This window comes from Cibotium barometz, chromosome 3 (assembly GCF_041138505.1).
Source record: "Cibotium barometz isolate CiBa-2024 chromosome 3, ASM4113850v1, whole genome shotgun sequence".
NCBI classification, from domain to species: domain Eukaryota; kingdom Viridiplantae; phylum Streptophyta; class Polypodiopsida; order Cyatheales; family Cibotiaceae; genus Cibotium; species Cibotium barometz.
The window spans coordinates 29,414,634-29,427,215 of record NC_141048.1 but is presented as its reverse complement, the minus strand read 5'-3'; the positions used below and the strand labels follow the sequence as shown (position 1 = coordinate 29,427,215).

Below are 12,582 nucleotides of genomic sequence, written 5' to 3'. Positions count from 1 at the left end.
GAAAGCAATCTTGAAGATATCAGCAGGATCCATACGGACTTGATGATACCCAGACTTTAAGTCAATTTTACTAAATACCCTTGCACCTTTCAATTTATCTAATAGGTAATCAATTTTAGGGATTGGGTAGCGGTTCTTAACAGTCACTTTATTTAGGCTCTATAGTCTGCACATCCTAAAGGTTTTATTATTTTTCTACACAAGCAAGACATGCGTATCAAACGGGGAGCTACTAGGGCGAATGAGACCTTTGTCAAGGAATTCAACTACTTGATGTTGCACTTCTTGTTGGTGCAAAGGGCTGTGTCTATATGGTGCTTTGTGAGGCGGTTGAATGCCTGGAAGAAGTTCTACCTTATGGTCTAAGTCACCACGAGAAGGGGGTAGATGGGGAGGATAGTCATACGCAAAACAATCGTTAAATGAAGCAAGAAATTTTTGTTGTTGTGGTGAGAGAAGATTCTTTCTTTTCCACTTCATTAACATAAATCATGTACACTTTTTTACGTTTCTTTAATGCACGACGTGCTTATGTGTGAGATGAGTGGAAACGTTTCAAGAGAAGAGTGACTAGATAAAGAGAGAGATTGATTATTGAAATTGAAAGACAATGTGTGTGTATGATAATCAATCTGTGGATTATGTTGGTATCTAAATGGCATACCAAGAATGATATCTGTGGAGTACAGAGGTGCAATAAGAAAATTTCGTTTTTCCTTATAAGGACCAATAGAAATTTCGAGATCTTTTATTTCACGGGTGCCATTATACCTAGTTCTTTGAAAAGCATATTTAACTTTATAAGCAGAAGGAGAAGTTTCAAGTTGGAGTTTTTTAACAAGTTTTTTAGAGATGAAGTCATGTGAACTACTATCGTCGTGTAAAACACATACTTCAGAACCATTTATATGACCTTTTATTCACAATAAAGCATGTAGCGAGGGAGGCATACCTGGATCAATAGATTCTGTGTTGTTCACTTGGATTAAAGAGCGTCTTCACTCCAATCTGGAGTGAAATCGAGATCATCAATAGCACTATCCTCTTCAATATAGTGGAGTTTTGCCAATGAAGGGTTGCCTTTTGGAAGCTTAAAAGGACACTGAGATTGTTTATGGTCCTTTTCATGGCATTTATAACAAAAGATGGGATATTTGTGCTGCGAATCAGCACGTGGTGCGTGCACGCTATTGTGGTTAGGTTGGGGCTTTGAGTTTACATCATTTGGCTTGGAATTAGTCACATTAGATACATTTTTATTTGGAAAAGTGGGTGCACAAGTGTTGTTAAAAGTGCGAGTGCGTGGAGTAACAAAAGGTTTATGAAAGTTACGATTGTTTGTTATCCAAGACGATTGTTGATTTTGAGTTGCCGCTTGTGGTTGGTGAAATTAAGTAGCCTTTTGAGAAGAGCGAACCATTTGGGCAATAGATTGAAACTCTTTCTCTGCGTTGTGAACGAAAGAAATTGCTTCGTAGAGCGAAGAGGGCTTCAAAGTGTTGATTTCTTCTTGTATACCACGTTGAAGACCGTCTTCGTATTTGCGTTGAATTGAATATTCAGGCATGCCTTCGAGCATGCGAAGGAGTAAGAGGCGTTGCCAAAAACACTCGGTATATTGACTCATGTTTTCATCTTCAATCCATGAGAAATTTGACCATGCACGACGCGCGTGAAAATGAAACTGAGATGGTAAGAATGATTCTTTGACCTTCTCTTGGAACGAGGCCCAAGTGGTAGAGCGATCAATGTTATTGCGGAGCACGTTCCACCATAAAGCAGCTTTATTATGCATGTGGTTGGTGGGGCACTTGATTTTGTCACGCTCGGAAAAATTTTCTTTGGCAAAGTAGCCATCAAATTGACTCAACCATGACAAAACAGTTTTTCCATCTTTGTGACCATCAAAGCGAGAAAAAGTAAAGGAGCGACAACTTATCTTTTGTTCTTTGTGGGTTTGTTGAGCGTCGAATGTGGCTTGCAAAATTTTAGCAATTCGGTCGTCCTCAGCGTCCGGAATCTGTCCCCCGCAGTCACTTGTCGCGGTCTTGTAATTGGCGTTCAGCATCATGAAGTTGTTGCAATAAATAAATTTGTTGTTTCAGAGTAGCATTAGGCAAAGGGGTACCCATGTCGGAGTGAGTTGTCGCTTGATGACGGTATGATAAAGTAAAGAAAATTGAAAGCTGGCTATAGTACGACCGATAGAAATTCCACTTCCTCATGTTTGCGGACGGCGCTTGTTGCCGTTCATGAGGTTGCGAACTAGTTGCTAATTTCGAGACTACCGAATGTGAGGTTTGCACTGATGATGATATTGTGGAGGCTGTCGGATCATAGTCTTTGGTTGGCACAAGGAAATGATCGGATGGAGCAACGATCGTTGAACGGACTGTAGACGGACGGAACTACAGTCGGATCACAGAGTATGGACACTGGAGTGACTGAAGCAGATCGTGGACTTACAGAGGGTATCCTGGTAGTGAAGGGGGGCAGAAGGAATGCACAGAAGGTCGCCCAAACCTGTCGGATCGTCGGACTGCAGTCGACGGACATCCGACCTAATTGAATGGAAGTGGCGACGATGAAGATGACGATTGGCCTTGGATGATAGCAAGGCAGCTACATAATCGAATGGCACTAACAAAATTATGTTGATGAGGCTAAACACGGCGAGCAAGGAGCAAACGACTAGCTCTGATACCAATGCTGTGAATTAACCTCCATCACCATAGCATAAACTTGGCAAATAAACAAGAAGAGCATAAAAAGCAACCTATGCACGACAAAAGAATGGGTTAAATTTTTCCCATGCATGAGTGAGAGTACGCTTCCTCATGCATGTATTTATATATTAGCAAAAAGCAAGTGCTCAAGATAGCTTGATATATTTCACTTTGGGCTATTAATGTCAGAAAGTAACTTGGTCTCCAAGCTTGGCTATTTACATTCAAATTGTAGCAATTTAGTTAAATGAAACTATGGGCGGGCGACCATAGGCACACACCAAAACCTGACGGTTGCGCACTGGCCAAAATCCATCACACCCATGCTACTCTGTGCACTGATCTACTCACCAAAAACACAAGACACATTAAATCTCGCTTATCCGCCCATCACGATGCGACCATTGTTCCATGCTCTCGTGTGTAGCCAATCATGACCGTGCGGCAAATGAGCGTACCATAAATACCACATAAAATATCAAATAATTTCACAATTCACATTTCCATAACATCCTTGCCCAGGGAGTCCAGGATAGTGGCTTGTGCAAGTTGACCGCTTTGCTCTCTACTGGTTCTTCTTCAGCTCTTTGGCATGCTCGGTTTGGCCATTTCAGCTATCAGCTTCTACAAGGAGCTTCAAAGGATGGGTTGGTTGAGGGTTTACCGACCATCAAGGCTCCATCTTCCGTTTGTACCTCTTGTTTACAAGGGAAGCAACACCGAGCGGCCTTTCCGAAGGAAGCGACACACAGATCTTCGACATCACTTGCTCTTGTTCATGCAGACTTATGTGGTTCTATGAGTACCGCGTCTTTGAGTAAGGCATTGTACATGCTTGTGATGGTGGATAACTTCTTCAGATTCAACACTTTTGTGATTGGAGGGTTGAGGTGGAAAAAGAGAGTGGTTCTTCGGTCAAGGTTCTCAGGATTGACACAAGGGGGTGAGTTTACATCCTAGGAGTTTTAGCAATATTGCAAGGATCATGGCATTCGGAGACAGCTTACTACAACATATACTCCATCACATAATGGAGTTGCATAGAGGAAGAATAGGACTATCATGGAGATGGCTCGTGCTATGCTTGAGCACTCCTCTTTACCTCAACGTTTCTGGGCTAAGGCGGCTTCTACTGTTGTCTATATTCAGAACAGGTCTCCTCTTCCATGGAGTAGTAAAAAGTAGCCTAGTGTGGCGCTTTCCTCTACAGAGGCATAGTATCGTGCAGTTTGTTATGTTGCCTGTGAGGTGATTTGGTTCCGGAGATTATTGACTTGGCTTTCCTCATACTAGATCTACTCTTGTTTGGTGTGACAATCAGAGTTGCATCGCCATTGCCAAGAATCCTATGTTTCATGCTCGTACGAAACTCATTGAGATTCAGTATCACTATGTTTGTGAACGGGTTCGTGCTGGAGATTTGCGTTTGGAGTATTGTCCTTCAGCAGAGAATGCAACAGATTTGTTCATCGAGCTGGTGTCTTAGGCTTCCTTGGCTCCTCATCTTTGGCTGCTCGGATTTTGTTCAGCATCCGGTGCTGAGAGGGGGTGTTAGCATATTCATCCCCATATTTTGCCCATGTATTGTGCCCATATTTGATCCCTTTTATGGCCCTTGGTTGTGGGTTGGCCACCCTTGTTTTTCCCTCATTTTTGTGGTATTTTTCTAGTCGGCCAGCCCCATATGACCTATATATAGGTGGGCTGGCTTCTCCCCTTTTCATTCAGTGTTCATGTGTTGACACACTCTCACCTTTTGTATCCTTCACTTATGAGACTATTTTGTCTCTTGCTCGGGATTGTTTTCATTGCAGTATATTCAGCTTATTAGCTTCATATCTCTCTTTCTCTTGTACATCTCAGATCAGCACACTCTAGTGCTCATCTTGCTTCTGCTCTGTGTACTCTTTCAGATGTCATGTGCAAGACATGCACTGGCTAATCCCAGGCTAATTCTAAAGAGGCAACAAGATAAAGACAGATCATAACCAGAGTTTTGGAGCATGGGTTGCTACTGTGGCAAGGGATTTGACTGGTGGTGGACATGGAGGGCTGTCAGCTAGCATATACAAGAATATGCTGTCAGCTAGCATATACAAGAATATGATGGCTGCAACAAGTTTTATGGTTTGTGTCCAGAAGCTGGCCGACCAGCAATCGGCCAGTTCACTGTGTCTTTCCAAGCCTATAAAAGGAAACATTGCTCAACGATTTGAAGCATTCAGTCCTTGCTTGGGCTGAGTCATAGAGCCATGATTAGATTAGATTAGCTATGATTAGATTAGGTATTTTACTACCTTTTCAAGGCAGCCTATGGCTGTAGGATTTGTACATCCTTTTTGTACCATATGAATATAATGAATACTCAGCTATCTCTCTCTCTCTCTCTCTCTCTCTCTCTCTTCTGCATGCGTTTTACATTAGCATGTTCCTAGATGGTGTTTAGGGCTGAAAGAAGACACCTAGAGCTTCTGCATGTAACATTGGTATCAGAGCTTCAGGTTGGTTCTGAGATACTGTTGCTGCCCATGTCCCACCCACCCTTACTGCATCGCGCATGGATGAAACCATCGCATGTGTCTTGATCTTGTGGTGGTGTGGGGACTAGGCAACATTGTTTCAGCATCAGGCTCAACGAGGCTAAACATTGATCCAGTCCTAGATGAAGGTGCACAGGTCCAAGGCACATGTATGAGGCCCAAGGCAAGGAACGCAAGACATGGAAGAATTCCTAGGAGGTTGGTTGGTGGTGTTCCACAAAGGGTGTTGCTTGGGGCACACCAGGAAAGGCTTTCAAGCAACGGTTCCAGGGGAGGTTGATTCTCCAAGGGGTGGAGTGAGTGCCAGACTCATTTCTTAGGAAAGAAGACCAGAGACAATGTTTAGGGACATGGCACGAACGGAATGAGGATTGGATGGAACAGAAGCAAGAGAAGGAAGGATGATAGAGGGACTCCGGGAATAGAGAATGGGATGATGACAATCATTCAAGAACACAGATTGGAATCCCGTCATCAAGTGTAGCAGAGGGGGATGTCATGTGCAAGACATGCATTGGCTAATCCCAGACTAATCTTGAAGAGGCAACAAGATAAAGACAAATTAGAACCAGAGTTTTGGAGCATGGGTTGCTATTGTGGCAAGGGATTTGACTGGTGGTGGACATGGAGGGTTGTCGGCCAGCATGTACAAGAATATGATTAGTCGGCTTCAACAAGTTTTATGGTTTGTGTCCAGAAGCTGGTCGACCAGCAGTCGGCGAGTTCACTGTCTTTCCAAGCCTTTAAAAGGCAACATTGCTCAATGATTTGAAGCATTCAGTCCTTGCTTGGGCTGAGTCATAAAACTAGGATTAGATTAGGTATTTTACTACCTTTTCAAGGCAACCTATGGCTGTAGGATTTGTACATCCTTTTTGTACCATATGAATATACTGAATACTGAGCTATCTTTCTCTCTCTCTTCTGCATGCGTTTTGCATCAGCATGTTCCGAGATGGTGTTTAGGGCTGAAAGAAGACTCCCAGAGCTTTCGCATGTAACACTGACAGTGGCAATATAACACTTACATGCATGGCAAAATAAAGTGATCATCTTCTAAGAAGGTAAGGGGTTAGCTTTCTTACATTGACATGTTGGGCTAGAGCTAGACCAAGTAAGAAGACAAGGGGTCACCTTTCTTACGTGGAGATGTTGTGCTAGAGCTAGACCAGGTAAGAAGATAAGGGGTCAGCTTTCTTACATGGACAAGTTGGATTGAGCTAGATCAGGTAGAGTAAAAAAGGTTCAAGACCCTAATGTGAACTCTATAAAGGCGGAGAGCTAGCCTTAGAGTGAAAGGGAAAGATGTAAGGCGTGATATAGCATGAATCTCGCAACTAAATATGTATTAAGGAGAATAACACTAGACGTAGCACAATTCCATTCAACTTATCACCACAGTTAAGAAAAAGGACACACACACACACTAGGGTCGGAACGGGCTGAACCCCCCCTTAGGACCAAAAGAGTGTTATTTTACAAGCTTTGTGGGTGTTTCATGGGCACAAGATTTCCATGTATCACAATGAAAACAAATAGAGGGGGTCGAGGGAGTTGCAGGGGGACCAAGATGGGTGGAGATCCAGGAGGGCGAAGGGAGATGAGGTGAGAAGATCTCAATTGGGTGGTGGGTGGGTCCCTCCTCAACATGGAGCTGAGGGGGGGTCCTTAAGTCGGTGGGGGCCGTGTGCTTGGTGTAGGGCATAGTCATGGCGGTGGTCTAGCCTCATAGCTCGGGGGTGCTCCGTGGGAGCAATGGTTGGGAGGTGAGCTGGTGGCACCATCATCTATGTTTTCTTTGCTATGTGTTTGTCTTGTAGGAGACGCTCAAAAAATCAAGGGACTCTTTTAGGTGGTATCAGAGCCACTTAAGTGCTTTCTTGCGTGAGCACATCATCCTCCTTGTTGTGTATGTGCTGCTTTTTTCTATTGGCTGCAAGCAAACATTTGATTCATGCTATGGTCATGTCTTGTTTTTTGGTCTTGAGGACTTGTTGTTCTGTGGGGTCAGGAAAACACTCCTGATATGCCTGCTTTGTGTGCATGAAAACGCTGTAGTATTGGGCACTTCTTTGCTAGTGGGATGCACAGGCGAACATGGTATGTACCAGGCAGTTTTTGTAAGACAGATCACCCAGATGCAGAGGACTCAAAGCTGGCTATGGTGGTTGGTGCTCCATGGCTGCAAGGAGAGAGAAATGACTGTAGAGAGAGAGGGATGTAATACGTAGAGAGACGATGAAAACTTAAAAACAGTGATGTGCACAACATGATAAACCTTGTATCAAGTACATGCTTTTATAGGCTAGAAAGCCTTATCTTTGACACATCACATGAAAGGAGGCAATGACTGCTCATCACATTCTCACACAAGACTGCTATAAGAGGTTGTTCAGACACATATACTCACTCACTTACATAAATGAGTGTTCACACACATACACAAGCGGGTACACAAACAGGGGTACACATACACGATGGATACACACAGAGGCTTCAAAATACCCAACAAACCCCCCTTCGGAGTCAAGGTGGTGTCTTATGAAGTGGCCTTCATATTTATGGTAATTTGGGCCCTTGACTGCAACATGTGATACACAAGAAACACAGTGTGCCAACACCTGTACTCTCATGACTGCATTGATTGGGGCTTGACCACACATAAAATTCCTCAGCCCTTCTAGACTACCCCTTCACTCAAAACATGTATAAACTGGAATAGTGGAGCCTTTTAACATAAGGCGGCACAAACACACAAATAAATACAATCAACTTTCGGGGGACAACTTAGGCAGAGAACCCTTATTGACTCACACATAAATTCAAAACGCCCAATTTGCATCTACCTTAGAGAGAGATAGATTAGCCATTGGAGTGTAGGCTTTGTCAGGTGCTCTTGATGATTTCGGCTTGTTCGGAGTATCTTTAAACTCTTCTTCTTCTTCTTCTTCTTCTTCTTTAGAAGCAACAAGGTTGGCATGATTCTTCCCCTGTTCTTTTGCTAGCCTTTTGAAGCACTGTTCCTCGTGTGTCCTAGTGCATGTGACAAATTTAGCTTTTCTCCTAGGTGGGTTTCTATCCCTGGGGAAGTAACCCTTATCCATATCAAAGGTAGAGTTGGCTTGGTCTTGAAGTCTTCGGTCTTCGTCGAGAAGTATTGCTACCATATTCTCATACAAAAACCAAATGTGCGTGAAAATGTTCGTGGATCTCCCATTCCCAAAGCTTGTACAACATAACCTGTGGGGCATACTTGTTGGGTGTTGGACTCACACACTCACACACACAAACCTGCACATTAGGGTTAGGTGCAGGGTAGAGAAGCTCACACAAAGAAATGAGAGAGAGAGAGAGAGAGAGCCAAAAGTGTGGTATCCACAAAATGCAAGTCAACCCTTGCATGTGTGCCACATCCATATAATATAGAAGTACAAAATATTATATGTTAGAGTGTCCTTTCACACTTGATGTCCAAGGGGAAAAACCACATGGGAAAAAGTGCCCTTGGTTAAGCCCTGTTCACACATAGCACTACCATAAGTGAGCATATGCCTACAAATCCCCCCTGTAGTGGAAGTGTGAATCTGTACAAGGTAGCAGATCACTCTCTGTATGAGAGTAAGCCCAAAGCTTTGCGGAAAGCTTCAAACTTTTCTCGAGGTAAAGCCTTTGTGAATAGATCTGCAACATTATCCTGTGTAGGGCAATAAGATAAACTGATCTCCCTTGCATGTAGCCTCTCTCTGACATAGTGATAATGAATCTCTATGTGCTTGGTACGTGCATGAAATACTGGATTTCGTGCCACGGCCATAGCACTCTGGCTATCAGTGAGAATGGTGGTGGGTGTCTCCTGACACTCACGAAGATCAGCCAATAGTCTCCTCAACCATACACAATCTACTGTAGCTGTAAAGACTGCCCTGTACTCAGCTTCACAAGTAGATGTAGCAATAGTGGGTTGCTTTTTACTCAACCAAGATATGCATGAGCTGCCAAGAAAAAAACAATTCCCACTGGTGGATTGCCTGGTATCGTAATCACCAGCCCAATCTGAATCACTGTATGCATAAAGCTGCAAGCTGCCCCCCCTGGGATAGAACAAACCAAGATCTAGGGTACCCTTAAGATAACGAAAGATGCGTTTGACTGCTTGCCAATGCTTTGTGCCTGGGCTGTGCATGAATTTGCTCAACAAAGACACCCCAAATGATATGTCTGGCCTCGTGTTACACAAGTAAATGAGGCATCCCACTGCCTGGCTATAAAGGCCGGCCTCAAAAGGCTCTCCAATATCATGCATAGTAAGCCGTACACCTTGTTCTACCGGAGTAGAAATGGGCTTACATTCATCCATGTGAAACCTTTTTAGCAAACTTTTTATGTACTTAGTTTGCTGCATAACAATGCCATCATCTGTATGCATAAACTATATGCCGAGATAGTAAAGGCCCCAAATCTGACATATCAAATTCAGCTTTCAAATCAGCTTTGAAATCTGAAATTTGTGCTTTGCTTGTACCTGTAATGAGCATGTCATCTACATACGAGATGACTATGAGAATATCAGCATCGATTTTCTTCACATACAATGTGCTTTCAGCTGGACTATTCTCATAACCTTGGCTGGTTAGATGAGCATGTATCTTATCATACCAAGCTCTTGGAGCTTGTTTTAACCCATACAATGCTTTGTGCAACCTGCATACTTTATGTTCCTCACCAGGAACTACAAAACCAATGGGCTGATTTACATATACTTCCTCCTGTAAATCCCCATTTAAGAATGCAGTTTTGATATCCAATTGATGCACTTTCCATCCTTTATGGGCAGCCAATGCAATCACAGATCTTATTGTGGTCATTCTCGAAGTAGGAGCAAAAGTCTCTTCATAATCTATTCCCTTTTTCTGGGAGTAGCCTTTAGCCACAAGTCTTGCTTTGTACCTGTCAATAGTACCATCAGACTTTCTTTTGACTTTGTACACCCACTTTGTTCCAATTACATGCTTGCCTTTAGGCAATTCCACAAGATCCCATGTATTGTTCTTCATGATAGAAGAAATTTCAGCTTGCATAGCTTGCAACCAATGCTCATTCTCATGTGCTTCTTCATAAGAAGAAGGCTCTTCTGAATCAAAGAGACCACCCATTGCGAATGCAGACTCCCCACGATGTACATTCAAAGCATGGCTGGAACTAGCCCTTGTTCTACCTGTGAGTGGAGCTGCAAGTTTGCTTTCTTGCAAAGTTTTCAGCAACCATCTTGGCACTGACTTGGCTGTGTCTATGGCTGTTTGCTCTTCCCTGACAAGATCTTCCACTTCTTCCATAGAAGGGGGCTGAATGGCTGGCTGGTCCACATGTTCTACATGTGGATTTTCTTGTGTAGGGGCTGGCTGATCTGAATCCCCCCTAATTGCAATGGGTAAAAGTCCATCAAACATGTCCTGTATGCCTGTATCATTGCTTTTATATAAGCTGACCATGGGCTGTTCTGAATTTTCAGCAAATACCACATCTCTACTTACAAAAATCCTTCGTGTAGTTGGATTATAAAGACGGTATCCTTTGCTTTCATTGCTGTAGCCCACAAAAATGCATTTAATTGCTTTGTCATCAAGCTTTGTTCGGAGTTGTTCTGGCACATGTGCATATGCCAAACACCCAAATGTACGCATATAATCCACTGTTGGCTTTCGGCTATACCAAGCCTCAAATGGTGTTATGGTTTTCAAAGCTTTTGTTGGACACCTGTTCAACACATGAGTTGCACACATTATAGCTTCCATCCAGAATTTGTGAGGCAATTTTTGTGCTTTCACCATGCATCTTGCCATCTCCATGAGAGATCTATTTTTCCTCTCAGCTACACCATTCTGCTGCGGTGTATAAGGCACAGTACATTGGTGTTTGATGCCCTTTTGAAGCGTATAATCCTTGAATGCATTTGACATGTATTCTCCACCTCTATCTGAGCGAAGTGTTTGGACTTTACATGCACACATATTTTCAGCCATTGCTACAAAGTGTCGAAAGCATGTAAACACATCTTCTTTTGCTTTCAAAGGGTAAGCCCAAGCAAACCTGGAGTAGTCATCAATGAATGTGACAAAGTAAAGATGCCCCCCTATGGATGGTGTCCGCATTGGACCACATACATCACTATGTATGAGCTGTAATTTATTTTCAGCTCTAAAAGCTCCATTTTTGGGGAATGGTTTTCGTTGCATCTTTCCCAAAATACACCCCTCACATACATGTCTTGGCGGAGACTCAAGAGGCGGCATATTATCAACCATATGATGCTTCTGCAAAAGCATCAAACTCTGAAAATTTACATGCCCAAAACGAGCATGCCATAGCTCTGCATCATGCATAGCAGGAGTGTGGGCAGCCACTGTATTTGCATCATAAGTGCGCTTGTCATAGCTGGCCAGCTTATACAAGCCTTTGTATCGTGTTCCAGAAGTGACTATTTCATAACCCTTTGATGGGTCTTTTACCAAACACTTCCCGTCTTCAAATTCTACCTTGAAACCTTGGTCGTTTATGGCTGAGACGGAGAGCAGATTTTTCTTTATCCCTGGAACATACAATACATTTTTCATACATATATTTGCACCATTGGCTGCAATAAGTATGACATTACCAATTCCCTTTACTGGATATGTGGTATGATCTGCACATGATACAGTGCGGCCATTTGAAGCATAAACCAAGTGCTGAAATACATCTTTGCATGAAGTGATGTGGCTCAAAGCACCACTATCAAAATACCATGTTGCATTCTGTCTGTCAGATGCAATGCAAGACATATCAGTGTCCGAAGCACTTGGTGTGTCACTAGTGCATGTGACCAAAAAAGTGTACTCTTCTTGGATTACATTAGCTGATTGCTGTGCTTTGTCATCCGAAGAGTCTGCTACTGCATTGCCTGCTTCTTTCTTTTTCTCTTTTGCAATCCTTTTCCTACATTCACTGATGTAGTGTCCAGGCTTATGGCAGTAGTGACATTTGCCCTTCTTTTTGGGCTTGTTTGCATCCCCTTTGTCAGACTTTTCACCACTAGAAGAGGGCTGTCCATGACCAGCCTTGCTAGACTGTTGTCCCCCATGCTTAAAGCTCTTTGCTTTACCCTTATCCTTGGCTGTAAATGCCTTTTCTCCACCACGGTTGCTCGATATGTTTGCTCTTGTTTGCTCTTCCTGCAAGAGTAAACCCACGAGCTCTTCAAAAGTGACGGGATCACCACCTCCTCTCATTGAGAGATTGAGAGAGGTGTGAAAACCCAAGTAGGAAGGCGGTAAAGAATG

The 12,582-nt window shown here is 43.2% G+C and overlaps 2 protein-coding genes across 2 annotated transcripts in view; one reads left to right on the top strand and one right to left on the bottom strand.

The window, feature by feature from the left end:
- LOC147639912 (adaptin family protein) overlaps positions 1 to 12,582 on the top strand; it is a 103,127-nt gene that overhangs the window by 27,242 nt on the left and 63,303 nt on the right. The gene's annotated exons all lie outside the window — the stretch shown is intronic.
- LOC147639913 (uncharacterized) lies at positions 1,391 to 2,132 on the bottom strand. The gene is given in 2 exon segments (XM_086781746.1): positions 1,391 to 2,017; positions 2,019 to 2,132. Coding segments are annotated over 2 exon segments (741 nt in total).